General features: G+C 38.2%; 1 protein-coding gene across 1 annotated transcript; it reads right to left on the reverse strand.

The window, feature by feature from the left end:
* Positions 1 to 3,157: 3,157 nt before the first annotated feature.
* On the reverse strand, positions 3,158 to 19,457 carry AKAP4 (A-kinase anchoring protein 4). Its single transcript, XM_049767404.1, has 5 exons — positions 19,362 to 19,457; positions 11,858 to 11,908; positions 11,131 to 11,232; positions 5,017 to 7,146; positions 3,158 to 3,779 (listed from the first exon to the last, which is right to left on the reverse strand). The coding sequence occupies exons 1-5, from the start codon at positions 19,455 to 19,457 to the stop codon at positions 3,624 to 3,626; spliced, it is 2,535 nt and encodes an 844-aa protein (XP_049623361.1). The 3' UTR covers positions 3,158 to 3,623.
* Positions 19,458 to 19,666: the final 209 nt, after the last annotated feature.

Below are 19,666 nucleotides of genomic sequence, written 5' to 3' on the forward strand. Positions count from 1 at the left end.
CATAGAGAAAGAATAATCCATAAAATACTGAGAAGGAAAGAACATGAAAAACCTGAATATACTTGTCAGAGAATGGAGATATAAAAGACGTCATTCTAATAATGCCCCATCTAAAGTTTTGTTCAGGATGATAACAAGCTTATATCAGACCAGAAATTAACTGTTCTGTTCCAAAAGAGATTTTCCTGATAAAATACCTCTTTCCTTCAACAGATAGTCTATTTCACAGACTGGCTCATATGGGATCTCAGAAAAGAAATATTGCTTTTCCAAAAACAGTGTTTATAGAAAGCAAGGTCTTTGGGAAATAGATGTTATCAAAGTTCACAGAGGAAGGAAAGCAGGTGCTTTGCATCCCCTCTTGTTAAGTTCTGGGAAAGGATTTATAGTTTTGAGAATATATTGTGTAAAACTACTCCAGGATCAGAGAAAGTAAACCCTTTGTCATTTGAGTAAAGAGGATTGGGGCTCCCAGAGACCACTATCACTGATAGAATTTAGTGTAGAATATGAAGTTTAAGAGAAGGGAAGTGAAAACCTACCACCCTTCCTTCCAATTACTAAATGCATTATATCTAACTGTGTACACTTTGTAACTGTGTACTTAAGGTGATTCAATTAAAAATCGGCAAAAACAAAAATCACTTATCTAGAGAAAAGGTATTAAAGAAAATGTTAAATACAGTTGGTGGGTGATTACCTTGCCTTGCTCTGTAGCACATATGGTACCTGGGCTCTGCCAGAAGTGATCCCTGAGCACAGAGCCTTGAGTAAGTCCCTATTGGCCACCACTAGTATATCAAGGATAGAGCTGTATGAGTTAGACAATGTAATTCCTGGGTTCCTTTCTCTTTCTTTCTTCAATTGGACTCATATAGTATGTTATCTCTAAATCAATCTTTAAACAAGTGCTGAATCTTGAAGAAAATAGAATATGTAAAGAATTTCCAACATGGGGCTCAAATGCTGACTTTAGTCTCTGCTTCATCCCTACTAGAAGTACATTCCTACTGACAAGCGATTGCCTGCACATGACAAGTGTTCCAAAATTCCTTCCAGCATTAATCAGACACTATCAGAGATCCTCTTTCAAACATAGAGCGCTCTTGTTATTCCATAGTGTACACATCCCAATTTGTCTGGATACTTTCTGTGAAGAATCAGAAGAGCTGAGATTTGTGGAAAAAAAAAAAAAAGGAAAAGTAGTATTTTCCATTTGGTACTGACTTTATTGAGACAACTTAAATAATGTTCCATAACTTTTATTGTGTAGTCTGGGGTGACCAGAGATATTAAACACGTCTCATATTTGATATTTTAAAAATTAATATCAAAAATATTAAATATTAAATTAATATTAATCAGTTAATATTTTCATGCTCTCAAATGTTCTCATGATCCTTTGTAGTCAATTTTTCTTTGGTATTATGTAAAATGTTCAATTTAGGTTTATCTGGTACATTTTCTTGGTTAATTTTTGGCAAGAATGTTACAAAGGTGATATGTCATTCTCATTTTATCATACCACCTGTCAATATTCCTTTACTAATCGTATTCATTTAGTTTACTAGATTAAAGTGTGACTGACAGGTTTGTCCACTGTAATATTAGTACTATCCTGTTGCAATTAATATCTTGGGGAGTTACTTTGAGATTATACCATGAAAAGTTAAATTGGTATTATTGGAGGCTACACATTAAACTACATAATTGTTTTGATATTTTACTCATCAAAAGTTTGGCCCATTTTTTCTCATTCAGTTTAATTTTTACTAATGATGGGTTCTGAACAACTAAGATCACTTTGTAAACTTTATTGAGAAATTGTGATATACAATACTGTAATGCCAAACTGGATTTGAATTCCACCTTTCCTATTGGTCGTAAGAAAGTGAATTTTTAAATCTGAGTTTCAAATTTTTCATCTGAAACGGTAAAAAACATCAACTCTCAGCTAGTAACAATCTTACAAGGCTTTAGAAAGAATTAAAGCATTCATAGTGACTGGCACCAAACAAACATAATTCTGTTTTCTTAAACGCCATGTTTAATATAGATGTCACTATGATAATTATACTCTCCTCTTTCTGATTGGGTGGTTCTATGATATAAAGTCATTTTTTTATGTTCTGACTCCACAGAACATGAATTCTCCACAAGGGAATTGCTGACATTTCAACCTGTTGCTGATTCACTGGGTAGAAAACAGCTAGAATTGTGTTACTTGATAGCAAATTCACAAACCCACTAGTATTTTCTGTTTTAGAACTTATTGTCTTTTGGTGTTTGATGATTTGGTTTTCATTGTTTGAATATATGGTTTTCTAAGGTAGCATTTTCATTTCTTGCTTTTTGCTTATATTTCTACTATTATAGCTATTTTCATTTTTTGTTTTTCTTGAGGAGCACACCCAACTTTCACAGGGCTCTGTGCTCAGAGGACTATTAGAGATGTGAGGGATAGAACCTGTGTAAACTGCATAGAAGGCAAGTGTCCAACAAGCTGTACTATCTCTCCAGTTCTATTAAAACTATTTTTATTTATTTATTTATTTATTTTGGTTTTTGGGCCACACCCAGCAGTGCTCAGGGGTTACTCCTGGCTGTCTGCTCAGAAATAGCTCCTGGCAGGCACGGGGGACCATATGGGACACCGGGATTCGAACCAACCACCTTTGGTCCTGGATTGGCTGCTTGCAAGGCAAACGCCGCTGTGCTATCTCTCCAGGCCCTATTTTTATTTCTTATTTTAATATCTTTATTTAAGCATGGTTATAAACATGTTTGTAGTTGGGCTTTAGTCATAAAAAGTACAGCCCTCTTTACCAGTGCAACTTTCCCACCATCAATGCTCCCCATTTCCCTCCTCCCCACCCTTGCCTGATTTTGAAATGTGAAATTTGCTGTCTGATTTTTCCCTTAGGTCTGAGTTCAACTTCCCCTTCCCTATACCCATTTATGTTTCCTTCCTAAAGTTTTTAGGCAGGGAATTGTTTCTTTTTTTATTAGTTTGAGATTTCAGGCAAATCAATGTTTTGTAAATACTGATACACATCACTTCATCCAAAAAGTGTGATTCCTATAAAATTTGCATTACTATGTTTCCCCTTTTGCCCTAAACCAATAATCCTCTGTATTCTAGTTTTCATTATTTTCTCCCCGGGGCACTAGTCTTGATTTTCTAAAATGGTACTCTAAAAATAATTCTGGATGAAACAGGAGTCTTATCAGTGAAAAGACTACACAATGAACTGGGAAAACCAGATTATTTTGGATTACATATTCCAAGTCTTGATTAATCTGAAAATAAGTCAGGGAGAGATTTATACACAAATTCAACAAAATTATTACCATCCCTAGGATTTGAACCCATTTCTCTCACTTGCTTCAGATAGATACGATTAAGAAAAAAAATTTTTTTAACTTTTTATTCATGCTCATGCCCAGCTTTGTGAACACCTGTATTTGCACGGTTCAACTGCTCAGATTGAATAATACAATCCTGAAGTATGCAGTTAACTGGCTAGATGGTGAGGGTGTGTAGGCTGGGGTGGGATGCTAACTAGGGGTGAGGTGGTGGGGAGGGGGCGGTAAGATGGAGTGGAGTTGAAGGAGCTGTTAGTTCACAGGTTAGTGAGCAGCCAGTCTAGCAGTTGTTTCCTTGCCATGTTCCCCACGGCTTCATCGAGTTGTCGTTCTTTGGCAAACTTCATGACTTCTTGAAGAAGATCACCTACACTGTACCCCTTCTCTGCTGCCTTAGCTGATACTTCAGGAAGCTGCAAAGAAAACAGAAGTTACCCTGAATCCTATGACATATTTGGAGCCAAGATCCAGCTGTATAGTGATATAACCCCTACTCAGATTTCCTTCCTCCTTATTAGGTGCTGAGTCCTTCAGTTAATAGCTCTGTCTAGGTTATTCTCTTATCTCTATTGATAAGAAAATGAGGAAAAATCAGAGAGGTAAAGAGGATAGCCTAGGCTCAGGTCTGTAATCTGTTCAGTCAACCAAAATGACATGTGTGTGACAGAGAGAGGAGAGACAGAGAAAGGAGAGAGCACTAAGAGGTGAAAACATGCTTGTATATGAATACTAGACTTCATGAAACTGAGGATGAGGAGCGGTACTAGAGGGTTACAAATGAGGTACCTAGGGAAGCAGTTTTATTTTGGGAAGCCAGCGCGATAGTACAGTGTTTGCCAAGTTCTATTCCCAGCACCCTATATGACTCAAGCCCACCTGGAGTGATCCCTAAGTACAGAACCAGGAAAATGCTCCAAATACAACATGTTTTGCATTTCTTTTTTTCTTTTTTTGGATTACAATTGTGCTTGGGACTTACTCCTGGCTCTGCACTCAGTGATCACTCCTGGTGGGGACTGGAGAAGCACATAGATTGTCAGGGTTCAAACACTACATACAAGTGCTATACCAGCTGTATGATAGCTTCAGCCTCTGAGAAAATTTTAAAGACAGACTCTTGTGATATATCCAGGGCCTGAAATTTGGGGGAGCAACTAAGGTTGTTTCCTCTAATCCTTTAAAGGCCTATAAACTAAAAAGTTAAGACAAAATTTCTCCCTAATATTTTAACAAATACTATTGTTGAAATGATTACTGATAAAAGGCATCATTCTCACCTTCCTACTCTTGATGATATATGTATACACCTTGAGGTGCCCAGGGCCTCCACATATTTTTTAGTTTTTGGGTTACTCCTAGCTCTGCGCTCAGAAATCACTCCCGGCAGGCACAGGGGACCATATGGAATGCCAGGAATTGAACCACCATCCTGTCCTGGGTCCATGCAGTGGCATGGCAAATGCCCTGCCACTGTGCTATCTTTTCAGCCCCAGGCCCTACACATATTAATGGATTACCAATTCTGTGTCCTTTTGTGAGTTGAAAGTAACACATAAACCACCTGGTAAAATATGGACTAGTATAAGTACAATGCTACCTTCCTGCCCATACCCGTGCCAATCTCTTCTTGAGCCTTATTACATTGCTTACCTTATCTAGTTGTCCTTCATCATCCCCCATAAAGTAGAGCATGGGCACATTAAACTGGGAGGCTGCAATCCATTGCAGAACAGCTTGGAGTTGTTTCTGCAAGCTACTAGTTGCACACTGATTGTTGACAATGACTTCGGGTCCAGGATGTTCTTGAAAAGACTGTGATGTCATAGCTTCCTGACTTCTGGGGGGAGGACAAGCACGGAAGTTAATGTTGGAGGAGGATGATGCTTGTTCTTCCAGTTCAGTGCAGGATGTTCCTTTGTTGTACTTAGCCACGATAAGGCATAGCTTCATCACAGAATCAACCAACTGATCTATAAATTCCCGGTTCATTTGCTTCATCCCATTGATAAAGTCAAGGTCTCGACTCTCTTGGCATTGTTCTTCCCCTCTTTCAGGTCTAATAAACATGGAAGCTGATTTGTTTGCCTTGCATTCCGAATGTTTGTTCTCACCATCACATGAATCTTCACAGCTAGTGGGGCTCTCATTGAGAAATCTCTGAATCAGAGACAGAACTATATTTGACATGTCTACCTTCTGGGAGTCTACTTGTTGAGAATCTTTGGTAGAGGTTGATGGTCCAGAATATCCATGTGTTTCTATGTGTTTCATTGAAAGTGCCTTGGCACTTTGGTCACTTCCACGTTTTTCATATTGGGCACTCTGAGTCAGGAAGCCTGTTTGGGGGGGGCAGCTTTCATCATCGTCTTTGCCTTTGGCCTGGTGAGAAAGGTGATACTGGATCAGTGAAAGAGCCGAAACAATCAAATCCTTTGCCAGTGAATCAGTGGAAGGGCTAATCTTTTCTCTTTTATCATCTTTACTTGAGCATAATTTTGGAGGTATCTTACTTGGGTTTCCTTGTTTTTGATTCCACATAGTCAGGCTTTCCTTGAGGATGTGCTCACCAACTTTCTCAGCACTGGTCAGTGACTTGCATGCATCTGCTTTCATTTTGCCTTTATCCTTTCCCTTCATCTCCGCTTTCACAGCTGAGAATTCTAGGCTTTGGTTCTTGCATTTGGGATCCTGGGATCCAGCTTTCAAGGATGCATACGATAGACACTGCGACTTTGTCTCTCTTTTCTCACCGAGAAGAGCACTGACCAGACGCTTCAGCATGGCCTCCATGATATCAGCAGCATTTTGTTTCCCATGGTTGAATAGATTCCTCTTAACAGCTGAGACAAAGTCTGAGTCAGTCATCAGAATACCAGTGATATTATGCAAGTTCTTCATGCAAGAATCAATCAAATCAGACACAACATCCTTAGTATGTTTAAGCAACACCCTCTTTAGGACCACACAGGCTGGAATTGGTCTTCCAGCTGTCTGTACTTTCAAAGTTTTCATAACAGAAACCATCATATCAGATGCAACCTGATTAGCATATACCATTAGCCCTTTGCTGATAGAATCTGCAAATTCCTTTCTCTCTCTCTGACACATCTGTTTATCTGCACCCTTGTTCTTGTTGGCTAACTCACTACATAGAAAACTTTTTCGACAGCCTTCTTTGGACTCCTCACCATTGCCACGCATTTCTGCAGAGGTGACTTCTACAGCATCATGAGCCATTTCAGAGGCAATCTTGCTTAAAACACTACGAGGGCTGTTTTTCCCCTTCTCTCCAGAGGATGGAAAGATTGAATGATGACATTTGCCTCCTCCCTCCATCTTTTCCTTGATTTCCTTACGGGCCATCTGGACTACCAGAGAAGATAGCCGGTTGACATAGTATGAAATGTCATCCATAGAACTTTCTCTATCAGGTGAAATAATTGTTCTCTGATTACTAGGACATTTACCAGGAGGTGAAGAAGGGCTCTGGTTATTGTTGGTGTTTTGTGCCGCCGTTGTATCCATAAATCGTAAGCTCTGAGGTCCTTTGGTCTTATAGTCCATGTGCAGATGATCAGCATAAATACTGAAGCTGTCATCAGAGGGGTTTTTTGGACATTCATGTTCTATCTCTCCTATTCTATGTTTACAACTAGAAGCTGTGGGGCTCAGTGCATGTTGGAAACCCAAGGCATACTTTTGAAGATCATTGAGGAGCCAGTTGAGGACACTTATTGGATCCGAGGGAGCTTGTTTGAAAAGGCACACAGATCCTTCAGTCTAAAAAGAGAGGAAACCCCTATCCATAAGTTTGGGTAAGCTACTTTCTTCCTTTAATTAATTAATTAATTTTTTTTTTGGTTTTTGGGCCACACCCGGCAGTGCTCAGGGGTTACTCCTGGCTGTCTGCTCAGAAATAGCTCCTGGCAGGCACGGGGGACCATATGGGACACCGGGATTCGAACCAACCACCTTTGGTCCTGGATTGGCTGCTTGCAAGGCAAACACCGCTGTGATATCTCTCCAGGCCCCCCTTTAATTTATTTTGAAAATACACATTTTGAATGAAACAGATTAGAAATTCTTCAGTTAGAATTTCCACTGATTTCAACAAATTTTACCCACTGATACATGTATAATTGGCAGCAAAAAAAACTTAAGAGTATATGCATTCGTGCCTTTACTTTATAGGCAAGTGTAATTAATATGGCCTTTTCAATGAAGTGTATGTGCTTGTTTCATATGTATCAAAAATGTGTCTTGTGATATAACAAATCAAACTAAAACATCACAGCAGATATGAGAATATATCAGTCCGCATTAAGAATGTAAAAATTTGTATACAAAAAGACATGAGGAAATGGAAACATCCCTTGCTCATGGATTTGGAGGATAAATATAATCAAAATATCAATAATCCCTAAAGCATTGTACAACTTCAATGCATTTCCTATGAGGCTACCCATATCATTTTTTCTTTCAAAGAAAGAGATCCAGTACTACTGAAACCCATATGCAACAATAAATTCTCCCATTAGTCAAAGCAAGACTCTAGTAAAAGAAAAAGAAAAGGTGAGGAAACTTACATAAAGTGGTAGTAATTAAAAACATTAATTAAAATGTTACTGGTTCAATGGAACTAAATAGAGAATCCAGAAATAGACTTTCAATAATTTCATAATTATATGGTTAATTAATTTTTTATAAAGTAGCAAAAATATTAACTAACTGGCCACATGCAAAAACAATAAATTTATAACTTTTTTCCAAAGAGCTTAACTTTAATGTTTATTTTCTTTTTTTTTCTTTTTTCTTTTGATCATAGTGGCTTACATATCTTTCACAGTAGTATTTTAGGTACATATTAACATTAAATCAGGGGAATACCCACCACCAAATTTGTCCTCCCCCCTTCCCCGTTCCCTTTCTGCAACCCATATCCCCCACCATCACCCCCCGGGCTGCTAGTGTAGGTGGTCCCCTCTTTGTCTAGCTTACTATCAGTGATCATACATCTGTTTGGTCCTGGAGCCCTCCCTTATTTCTCCCTCTATTAGAGAGGCTAAGCTAGATAAATCGAGTTATGTGGTTTTGTCTGAGGGAAAGAAAAGCAATAGAATGGGGTAAAAAATAAAAAAAAATTAAAATATGCTGAAAATGGGCAGAGTCCTTCTAGTGGCTATCAACCTTAGTTTGAGAGAGGACATGAAAAAGGTAATTGAGGGGCCGGGCGGTGGCGCTAAAGGTAAGGTGCCTGCCTTGCCTGCGCTATCCTTGGACGGACCGTGGTTCGATCCCCCGGTGTCCCATATGGTCCCCAAGCCAGGAGCAACTTCTGAGCGCATAGCCAGGAGTAACCCCTGAGCGTTACCGGGTGTGGCCCAAAAACCAAAAAAAAAAAAAAAAAAGAAAAAGGTAATTGAAATACCATAACAATACAAAAATAAATGTCAAATTAAATATCCAGGGGCCGGAGAGATAGCACAGTGGTGTTTGCCTTGCAAGCAGAAGACCCAGGACCTAAGTTGGTTGGTTCGAATCCCGGTGTCCCATATGGTTCCCCGTGCCTGCCAGTAGCTATTTCTGAGCAGATAGCCAGGAGTAAAACCTGAGCACTGCCGGGTGTGGCCCCAAAACCAAAAAAAAAAAAAAATACAGTGAGCCCTATAGCAATAAAGAGAAGCACCACACAATAGTCTCGGTTCTGAAATCAAACCATGTTGGAGTGCAAAAAGAAAGAGAAAGATAAGATAAAATAATATAAAATAAAAGGGAGACATCAACTTCAATATCTACACCAAAATAAGGACATCAAAAAAAAACAATCAATCTAGGGGCCGGAGAGATAGCATGGAGGTAAGGCGTTTGCCTTTCATGCAGGAGGTCATCGGTTTGAATCCCGGCGTCCCATATGGTCCCCCGTGCCTGCCAGGAGCAATTTCTGAGCATAGAGCCAGAAATAACCCCTGAGCACTGCTGGTTGTGACCCAAAAAAAAAAAACCAAAAACAAACAAACAAAAAAAAAAACAAAAAACAATCAATCTAAGTCTAAAAAATTTACAATGGATGAAAGACCTCAATATCAGGCCTGAATCCATATGATTCATAGAAGAAAATATAGGCAGAATTCTCCATAACATTGATGCTAAAGGTATGCTTAAGAATGAAATGTTACTGACCAAATAAAGATAAACAAATAGGTCTATATTAAACTAAGGAGCTTTTACACTTTAAAGGAAATGAAAACCAGAATACAAAGACAGCCTACAGATTGGGAAAAATTTGCCCACCACTAATTTGATAAATTATTTATATCCAAAATATATAAAGCACTGGTAAAACTCTACAAGAAAAATACCATCCAATCTTATAAAAAAATGAGAAGAGGTGAATAAAATCTTCAAAGAAATGCAAATGACCAGAAAACATGGAAAATACCCTATATCACTAATCATCAGGAAAATGAAAATAAGAAAAACAGTAAGATATGACCCTCATACCAGAGACTGGCATGCAAAAAATAACAATAGTGTTGGTGAGTACGTTTGGAATAAAGGGATCCCTTATTTACTGCTAATAAGAATGTTTATTGGTACAGCCTTCTTGGAAAACAATATAAATATTCCTCAAAAAACATAATTATTAAGCTTCATTATGAGGTAACAGTTTCATTTATAGTTACATATCCTAGTGGCCCTGAAACAAAATGCAGAAAAAGCATCTGCATTACTATTTTCATTGCAGCATTATTCACAATAGTCAAAATCTGGAAATCACCCAATGTCCAAGGATAGATGAGTAGATAAAGAAGCTATGGTACATCTACACAATAGAACACTACACAGACATTTGGAAAAATAAGGCAATGAAATTTGCTGATACATGGATGGGCCTAGTATCATGTTGAGTGAAATGAGTAAAATGTGTCAGAGCAAGAAAGACTAGACTAATTGCACTCATTTGAGATATACAAAGAAATATATATGAATACCCAAAGATAATAGATACACAAAAGTCAGGAGCTGTTCCTTATTAGAAAGCTTGCCACTATGGGTGGAGGGTGGTTTGGTCAGTGAAGGACAACCATGATAATGATATTGTGAAATGATCCCTCTGCACAAGAACTGTGTTCTGAAAGCAGACAAGTGATATACATGCTACCCTTTCTGTAACAGCATTGCAAATCAGTGTTTAAAAGAAAATAAAAAGTTCTACTGTACAGGCAGATGATGGGGAATGTGAGGGAATCTGTGGACATTGGTAGAAAGAAGTGGACACTGATTAAGGGATGATACATGGGCATTGCATGACTGAATCTCAGTAATGAACATCTTTTTGATTTTGTAGCTTATGGTAATTTAAGTAATTTTTTTGAAGTTAAAAAAATAAATCAAAAAATTAACAACTAGTGTGGCAATGATATGGCAAAAATAACCCTCATTAGCTACTGGTGGAAATGTTGACTGGTCCAGCATTTTTGGAAGACAAACTGGAAGAAAACTAGCAAGTGAGCTTCATATGATTTTAAAAATAGAAAAACTGTGTTTGAAATTAGGTGCTTGAAATCAAATGAAGGCATTCCTGGGTGGTTGGTGCCATTGTTATCTAATGGACACTAGCCTTATGAGTCTGAGCTTAATCTTGTGATCTATAAAATGCCAAATGCAGATTTGGGATCCTATAAAACAATAGTACTTGTATTTCTTTGGACTCATCACTGAGCTTTTGAAATTAATAAAATCGAAATTAGAAGCTAAGTATACCTTAGACATGTCTTGATTCTCAGTGTCTTTGATCACAATAATTTCTTTCTCTTCTAGGTCTCCAAGATTTAGTTCACTGTCTGAATTGGAACAGCCAGCAACCTATATAATTAAGGGATAATATTCCTATGAACAATTGGTTTTTTTTAGAATTTTCAAAGCTATTTGCATATGATACCACTAGAAAGCATGCCTTTCCTGTGTTTTAATATCCCTTTGGAAAGAAAGTAGATTTCTAATACCAGTTAAACTTTAAAGAATTAAATTCCCTCCAAACATTACTACTCTGAAAATATTTACAAAGCTATTTATCTTGGTAACCTAATTCTATTAATCATTACCCTTAATTTCTGACATGCTATCTTATGTAGAGTGGCTATGTAACCAACCAGTCAGTATCATCAGATCATCAGACATCTGGAAGAAGAAAGGTAATAATTCAAATCCTTTCAGCTCTACCTGTAGGCTACGTAGTTTCTAAAATAAATATTTGGTAAAAGAAAAATAATATTAAAATAATAATTAAATGATATTTTATATCCAGAGTAACAGTAATTTCTGAACCAGGACAAATGGCCAATTTCTACCCTAGTTCCAATGACCCCCTAACTCTTCCACCTTTTGGTACACACTGCCTTTCTCCCCATGAGGTACTAACCATTGTGACTAATAACTCTTTTCAGTAGTTAACCACCCAGTCCAGTGATGGGGATCAAATGATACCCACCTTTGGATCTTTATCTTCTATATTCAGTGTGGACACATCAACAAAGCATATCTGCATCAAATTAGAAGGATTAGTTTAGAAAATGAATAGTTCACAATGTATTTTTCTGGAGCATTATTGACAGCACGTACCTTACAGGATTCTTGAGAGGATAGAGAGTGAATGTAAACTCTCAGTAGAGTGCCTATACATATTAAGTACTCAATACACGTTATTAATATATACTGTTAATAATAACTTAATGATATAATTGTTACTATGGTAAAATAATTTCAATCAATAAATAAAATATAACATTATTAAATCACTACTGTTAACCCATACTTACTAAATCAAATTACTAATAATAGCCATTAATACTATTTATTATCAATTATTAATGTTCCTAGACAAGTTTAACATTGCTTTATTTTATAAATTAAAACGTTAAAAGATTAAAAACAGAGTTTTGATATTTAATGAGAAAATGGAACAGAGAAGTAGTTTTCCTAACTGGCACAAACTTGAAGATGAAGTATGTACTAGAACTTTATTTTCTTGATTCCCAGTTTAGAGCACTTTCTTCTAAAGTTTCCAAATGTGTATTTTTGTTATTAATTATATGAAGATTTGAGATTGTACATAGATATGTTTATTAGGTGCAAGTTTTGTCATTTATTTTGTCATATACTACTACCTGTGGAATTATAGATAATATTACAAAGGGGGGCCGGGCGGTGGCGCTAGAGGTAAGGTGCCTGCCTTGCCTGCTTTAGCCTTGGATGGACCACCGTTTGATCCCCCGGCGTCCCATATGGTCCCCCAAGCCAGGAGCGACTTCTGAGCGCATAGCCAGGAGTAACCCCCAAGCGTCACCGGGTGTGAACCAAAACAAACAAACGAAAAAAGAAAGTTAAAAAAAATGTTGCAAAGGGTGACTGAAAGTTTTCAGTGTAAGTGAATTTAAAAATTGTTGTATTAGCTTTCTTGCTTGGCGCTGTCTTCCTGCATGGAGGGTATTTAGTTATAATCAAAGGATCGTGGAGAAAGATGCAGAGAGAGAGAGAAAGAGAAATGCAAGATTTAGATTTCTTTTTTCTTGTCCACAAGCAATCGATCCGAATTGTAGATCCAGCTTTCGTGTAATGCCAGCACCCTTCTGCCTCTCTTCTCTGCTGTCCTGCATTTTCGGCCTGACTTCATCCTGGGTGCGGCTCATCTGCCAGCCTGCCATCCCGTGAGCCTTCCATGGAGCCTGCCTTCTCGTGAGCCTTCCATGGAGCCTACGTTCCCATGAGCCTTCCGTGGAGCCTGCCTTCCCGTGAGCCTTCCGTGGAGGTGAGTCGACACGCCCAGAAAGGGAGGAGCCAGAGGAGCACGGTTGCTCCGCTCCCCTTCCCTACAGTGCACATCATTAAGCAGATGAATACAACCACAACACGTAGAAAAACCCGCAATACAAGTGTGACAACGGGGAAACAACGTGGGCCAGTGCCAGACATAGAGAATGAAGATGGCAACTCTGATGACTTGAGCCTGACCAACCACCTAGTCAGTCTCTCAGATAAGGAGTTTAGAGTTGCAATATGGAAGATGTTCAAAGAACTCAAAGAAAGTATAGAAGAGAACACTAATAAGAATCAAGAGAATATGAAGATAGAAATCACAAAACTACAAACTGAAATTTCAGATCAAATAACAGGTCTGAAAAACTCAGTAGATGAACTGAAGGAAAACATCGTTGAGCTTTCCCACAGGTTAACAGCAGCTGAGGATAGAATCAGTACACTGGAAGATGAGATGCATAACAATTCCATACAGCAGAAGAAATTGGAAAAAAGCCTCAAAGCAAATGATCAAACAATGGAAAAATTACTCAAAGAATGGGAACAGATGAAAATAGAAGTCTATGATAAGCTCAACAGAAACAACTTAAGAATCATTGGAGTCCCAGAGACTCAGGAAGAAAATCTCCAGGAAGAATCAACAGTCAAGAACATCATTAAAGAGAAACTACCAGAGCTAATGAATACATGTGATCAAATCCTGCATGCCTGAAGAGTGCCAACTAAAAGAGACCCCAGAAAAAATACCCTAAGACACATCCTAGTCCCAATGACGAATCCCATAGATAGAAACAGAATTCTGAAAGCAGCAAGATCGAAAAGAGAAATTACATTCAAGGGAACATCCTTGAGATTTACTGCAGACCTGTCACCAGAAACACTCAAGGCCAGAAGGCAGTGGTGGGACATAGTGACAAAACTCAATGAAATAAATTCTTCGTCTAGAATACTGCACCCAGCAAAACTCACTTTCAGGTTTGAAGGAACAATACATAGTTTCACAGACAAACAACAGCTCAAAAACTTCACAGACTCAAAACCATTCTCAAAAGAAAAACTGAACGGCATACTTTAAGACAAGGCTTACCAACAGACACACCAAACTTTGATATAAAGATGGCACTAACTCCCAGGACAATTCTTTCTCTCAATGTCAATGGACTAAATGCACCAGTTAAGAGACACAGAGTGGTTAAATGGATCAAAAAACTCAATTCAACCTTCTGCTGCCTACAAGAAATGCACCTGAATAGTCAGAACAAACATAGACTCAAAATAAAAGGCTGGAGGAAAATCATCCAAGCAAACAACACTCATAAAAAAGCAGGAGTGGCCATACTAATATCAGATGATGCAAACTTTATACTTAGGAAAGTTGTAAGGGACAAAGATGGACATTTTGTATTGATCAAGGGATATGTACAGCAGGAAGAAATCACCCTCCTAAACATATATGCACTGAATGAGGGGCCAGCAAAATATTTAATACAACTGTTCACAAATCTGAAAAATAATATCAATAACACAATAAATGTGGGAAACCTCAACACGGCATTGTCAACACTAGACAGGTCAACCAGACTGAAACCCAACAAGAATATACTAGACCTGAGGAAGAAATAGAAGAAAGAGGCCTAGTGGATAGAGGACACTCCACCCCCAGAAGCCTGGATACACATTTTTCTCTAATGTACATGGGACATTCTCCAGGATAGAATACATGCTGGCACATAAAACATACCTCCATAATATCAAGAGGATAGAAATTTTGCAGGCTGCCTTTGCTGACCACAAAGCCATGAAATTATATGTGAACTAAAAAGGGACACAGAAGAAAAACTTTAACACCTGGAAGTTAAACAGCCTCATACTGAATAATCAGTGGGTCCGAGATGAAATCAAAGAGGAAATCAAAACCTTCCTGAAAACAAATGACAATGGAGACACAAACTATCAGAACCTATGGGACACAGCAAAAGCAGTACTGAGAGGAAACTTTATAGCTTTGCAAGCACACATCAGGAAAGAAGAAGGGGCATACCTGAATAGCTTAATGACACAGCTCATAGAATTAGAAGAGGCTCAACAAAAGGATCCAAAAATAGGGAGGCAGAAGGAAATAACAAAGCTGAGAGCAGAAATCAATGAAGTGGAAACCCGAAAAACAATCCAAAGATCAACGAAAGCAGAAGTTGATTCTTTGAAAAAATAAACAAGAATGATAGACCACTGGCAAAACTAACAAAGAAAGAGAGAGAGAGAAACTTGGTAACTCATATTAGGAATGAAAAAGGAGAGATCACTACTGATATGGTAGAGATTCAAAGGGTAATCAGAAACTACTTTGAGAAACTCTATGCCACTAAAAATGAAAACCTGGAAGAAATGGATAAATTCTTGGAATCTTATAATCTTCCACGGTTGAATGAAAAGGATGTAGCATATCTAAACACACCCATTACTATTGAGGAAATTAAGACAGTAATCAAATGTCTGCCCAAAAACAAAAGCCCAGGCCCAGATGGATTTACTAATGAATTCTTTCAAACCTTTCAAGAGGAACTACTACCAATCCTGGCAAGACTCTTTCATGAAATCGAAAAAACAGGAAAACTTCCAAATAGCTTTTATGAAGCCAACATCGCCTTGATACCTAAACCGGACAGAGATGCTATGAATAAAGAAAATTACAGACCAATATCGCTGATGAATGCAGATGCAAAGATCCTCAACAAAATCCTGGCAAACAGGATTCAATGCCTCATTAAGAAGATCATCCACTACGATCAAGTAGGTTTCATCCCAGGAATGCAAGGCTGGTTTAACATCCGTAAATCTATCAACATAATACACAACATCAACAGCAAGAAAAATAAAAATCACATGATCATATCAATAGACGCAGAGAAAGCATTTGACAAGGTTCAACACCCATTCTTGATCAAAACTCTCAGCAAGATGGGAATGGAAGGAACCTTTCTCAATATAGTTAATGCCATCTACCACAAGCCAGAGGCAAATATTGTTCTCAATGGAGAAAAACTGAAAGCCTTTCCTCTAAATTCTGGCACAAGACAAGGCTGTCCTCTCTCACCACTCCTATTCAACATAGCACTGGAAGTACTCGAAATAGCGATTAGGCAAGAAAAAGATATCAAGGGAATCCAGATAGGAAAGGAAGAAGTCAAGCTCTCACTGTTTGCAGGTGACATGATACTCTACTTAGAAAACCCCAAAGACTCTACCAAAAAGCTTCTAGAAACAATAGACTCATATAGCAAGGTGGCAGGCTACAAAATTAACACACAAAAATCAATGGCCTTTCTATACACCAATAGTAGTAAGGAAGAAATGGACATTAAGAAAACAACCCCATTCACTATAGTGCCACACAAACTCAAATATCTTGGAATCAACTTGACTAAAAATGTGAAGGACCTATACAAAGAAAACTATAAAACTCTGCTCCAAGAAATAAGAGAGGACACGCGGAAATGGAAGCACATACCTGCTCATGGATTGACAGGATTAACATCATTAAAATGGCAATACTCCGCAAAGCACTGTACAGATTTAATGCGATCCCCCTAAAGATACCCATGACATTCTTCAAAGAAGTGGATCAGGCACTTTTGAAATTCATTTGGAACAATAAACACCTCGAATAGCTAAAGCAATCATTGGGAAAAAGAATATGGGAGGAATTACTTTCCCCAACTTTAAACTTTACTACAAAGCAATAGTTATCAAAACAGCATGGTATTGGAATAAAGACAGACCCTCAGATCAGTGGAATAAGCTTGAATACTCAGAGAATGTTCCCCAGACATTCAATCACCTAATTTTTGATAAAGGAGCAAAAAGTCCTAAATGGAACAAAGAAAGCCTCTTCAACAAGTGGTGTTGGCACAACTGGGTAGCCACTTGCAAAAAAATTGAACTTAGACCCCCAGCTAACATCATGTACGAAGGTAAAATCCAAATGGATTAAAGACCTCGATATCAGACCCAAAACCATAAGATATATTGAACAACACGTAGGTAAAACACTCCAGGACATTGAGACTAAAGGCATCTTCAAGGAAGAAACAGCACTCTCCAAGCAAGTGAAAGCAGAAATTAACAGATGGGAATATATTAAGCTGAGAAGTTTCTGCACCTCAAAGGAAATAGTGCCCAAGATACAAGAGCCACCCACTGAGTGGGAGAAACTATTCACCCAATACCCATCAGATAAGGGGCTAATCTCCAAAATATACAAGGCACTGACAGAACTTTACAAGAAAAAAACATCTAATCCCATCAAAAAATGGGGAGAAGAAATGAACAGACATTTTGACAAAGAAGAAATACAAATGGCCAAAAGCCACATGAAAAAATGCTCCACATCACTAATCATCAGGGAGATGCAAATCAAAACAACGATGAGATACCACCTCACACCACAGAGAATGGCACACATCACAAAGAATGAGAATAAACAGTGTTGGCGGGGATGTGGAGAGAAAGGAACTCTTATCCAGTGTTGGTGGGAATGCCATTTAGTTCAACCTTTATGGAAAGCGATATGGAGATTCCTCCAAAAACTGGAAATCGAGCTCCCATATGATCCAGCTATACCACTCCTAGGAATATACCCTAGGAACACAAAAATACAATACAAAAGCCCTTCCTTACACCTATATTCATTGCAGCACTATTTACCATAGCAAGACTCTGGAAACAACCAAGATGCCCTTCAACAGACGAATATCTAAAGAAACTGTGGTACATATACACAACGGAATATTATGCAGCTGTCAGGAGAGATGAAGTCATGAAATTTTCCTATACATGGATGTAAACGGAATCTATTATGCTGAGTGAAATAAGTCAGAGAGAGAGAGAAAAAAACGGAGAATTGTCTCACTCATCTATGGGTTTTAAGAAAAATGAAAGACATTTTTTTAATATTAATTTTCAGACACAAAAGAGAAAAGAGCTGGAAGTTCCAGCTCACCTCAGGAAGCTCACCACAAAGAGTGATGAGGTTTAGTTAGAGAAATAACTACATTTTGAACTGTCCTAATAATGAGAATGTATGAGGGAAATTGAGAGTCTGTTTAGAGTAGAGGCGGGGGTCAGGTGGGGAGGAGGGAGACTTGGGACGTTGGTGATGGGAATGTTGCACTGGGGATGGGGGGTGTTCTTTACATGACTGAAACCCAAACACAATCATGTAGGTAATCAAGGTGTTTAAATAAAAAAAAAATTGTTGTATTAAGTAAAAGTGTGAATGGTACTTGGACATGATTTTAAAATGTAAGATATTATGTCAAATCACTTGTTGTTAGGGAAGGAGAGCACAATGTATTTTACCCTCTGATGAAATACCCATATAAACATATCTTACTGTTAACTACCTAACATCATGACCTAAGAGGTGTTAAGTAATAATAGCTGGTAACTAGGCAACCACCATTTGCTCTCCCCTCAAATGCCCTTTCTGTTTTTCTTTTTCTTTTTCTTTTTTTTTTTTTTTTGGTTTTTGTTTTTTGGTTTTTGGGCCACACCCGGCAGTGCTCAGGGGTTACTCCTGGCTATCTGCTCCGAAATAGCTCCTGGCAAGCACGGGGGACCATATGGGACAACGGGATTCGAACCAACCACCTTAGGCCCTAGATCAGCTGCTTGCAAGGCAAACACCGCTGTGATCTCTCTCTGGGCCTGCCCTTTCTGCTTTTCATCCTTAGCCCCTTTACCTTCAGTCCTTTTCCTGCCTACCCCTCGATTTGTCCCTACTTTGGTAAACAGAGCACAGTTGTTCCCCACAATCCTAAATTTGAGTGCTTAAAGAAGTCATACTATCATATACCAGTTTATCCTGGGCTCCAGGATATGTACAAAAATATATGCCAGTCCTTTTTCAACTCCTTAGTAAAAGTTTTTAATTTAATTTTATTGAAACCATTGTGATTTATAAAATCCTTAATAATTGGATTTCAGACATACAGTTAATCAGAGCCAATCCCATCATTAGTGTTAATCTCCCTACACCAATGTTCCCCGAGTACATCCCAAACCACCACCCCCTGTCCTAGCCTGCCAGTATAACAAGCCCTCTTTAAGTTTAAATTGTTAAAGTTTGGGTTTCTTGGTCCCACTGTTGTTGAAATGTTCTTTTTTTGTGAAAATCTTACCACTTTACGCTCCTGATCTTGCTTTCTAGTTGGACTGTAGAGATCTACCTTGCACACACCTCTGCGGCTATGTAACCAGTCGATATCATCAGACATCTGGAAGAAGAAATGAAATAATTCAAAGGGCTTATTAGTTTTTTAGAAATACGGAACGTTTGCATAAGGACATTTGAAGGGCTTCCTGAAATCTATTTCTGTGTTTTAACTGGTGGGTAAGAAAGGAAAGAAACAAAAATTTTTGAGCTAGATAATTATGATCATTTTAAAGGAAGTTTTAGATACTAGGGATTAAACAGAGTGGTTTA

This window comes from Suncus etruscus, chromosome X (genome assembly GCF_024139225.1).
Source record: "Suncus etruscus isolate mSunEtr1 chromosome X, mSunEtr1.pri.cur, whole genome shotgun sequence".
Taxonomy (NCBI): Eukaryota; Metazoa; Chordata; class Mammalia; order Eulipotyphla; family Soricidae; genus Suncus; species Suncus etruscus.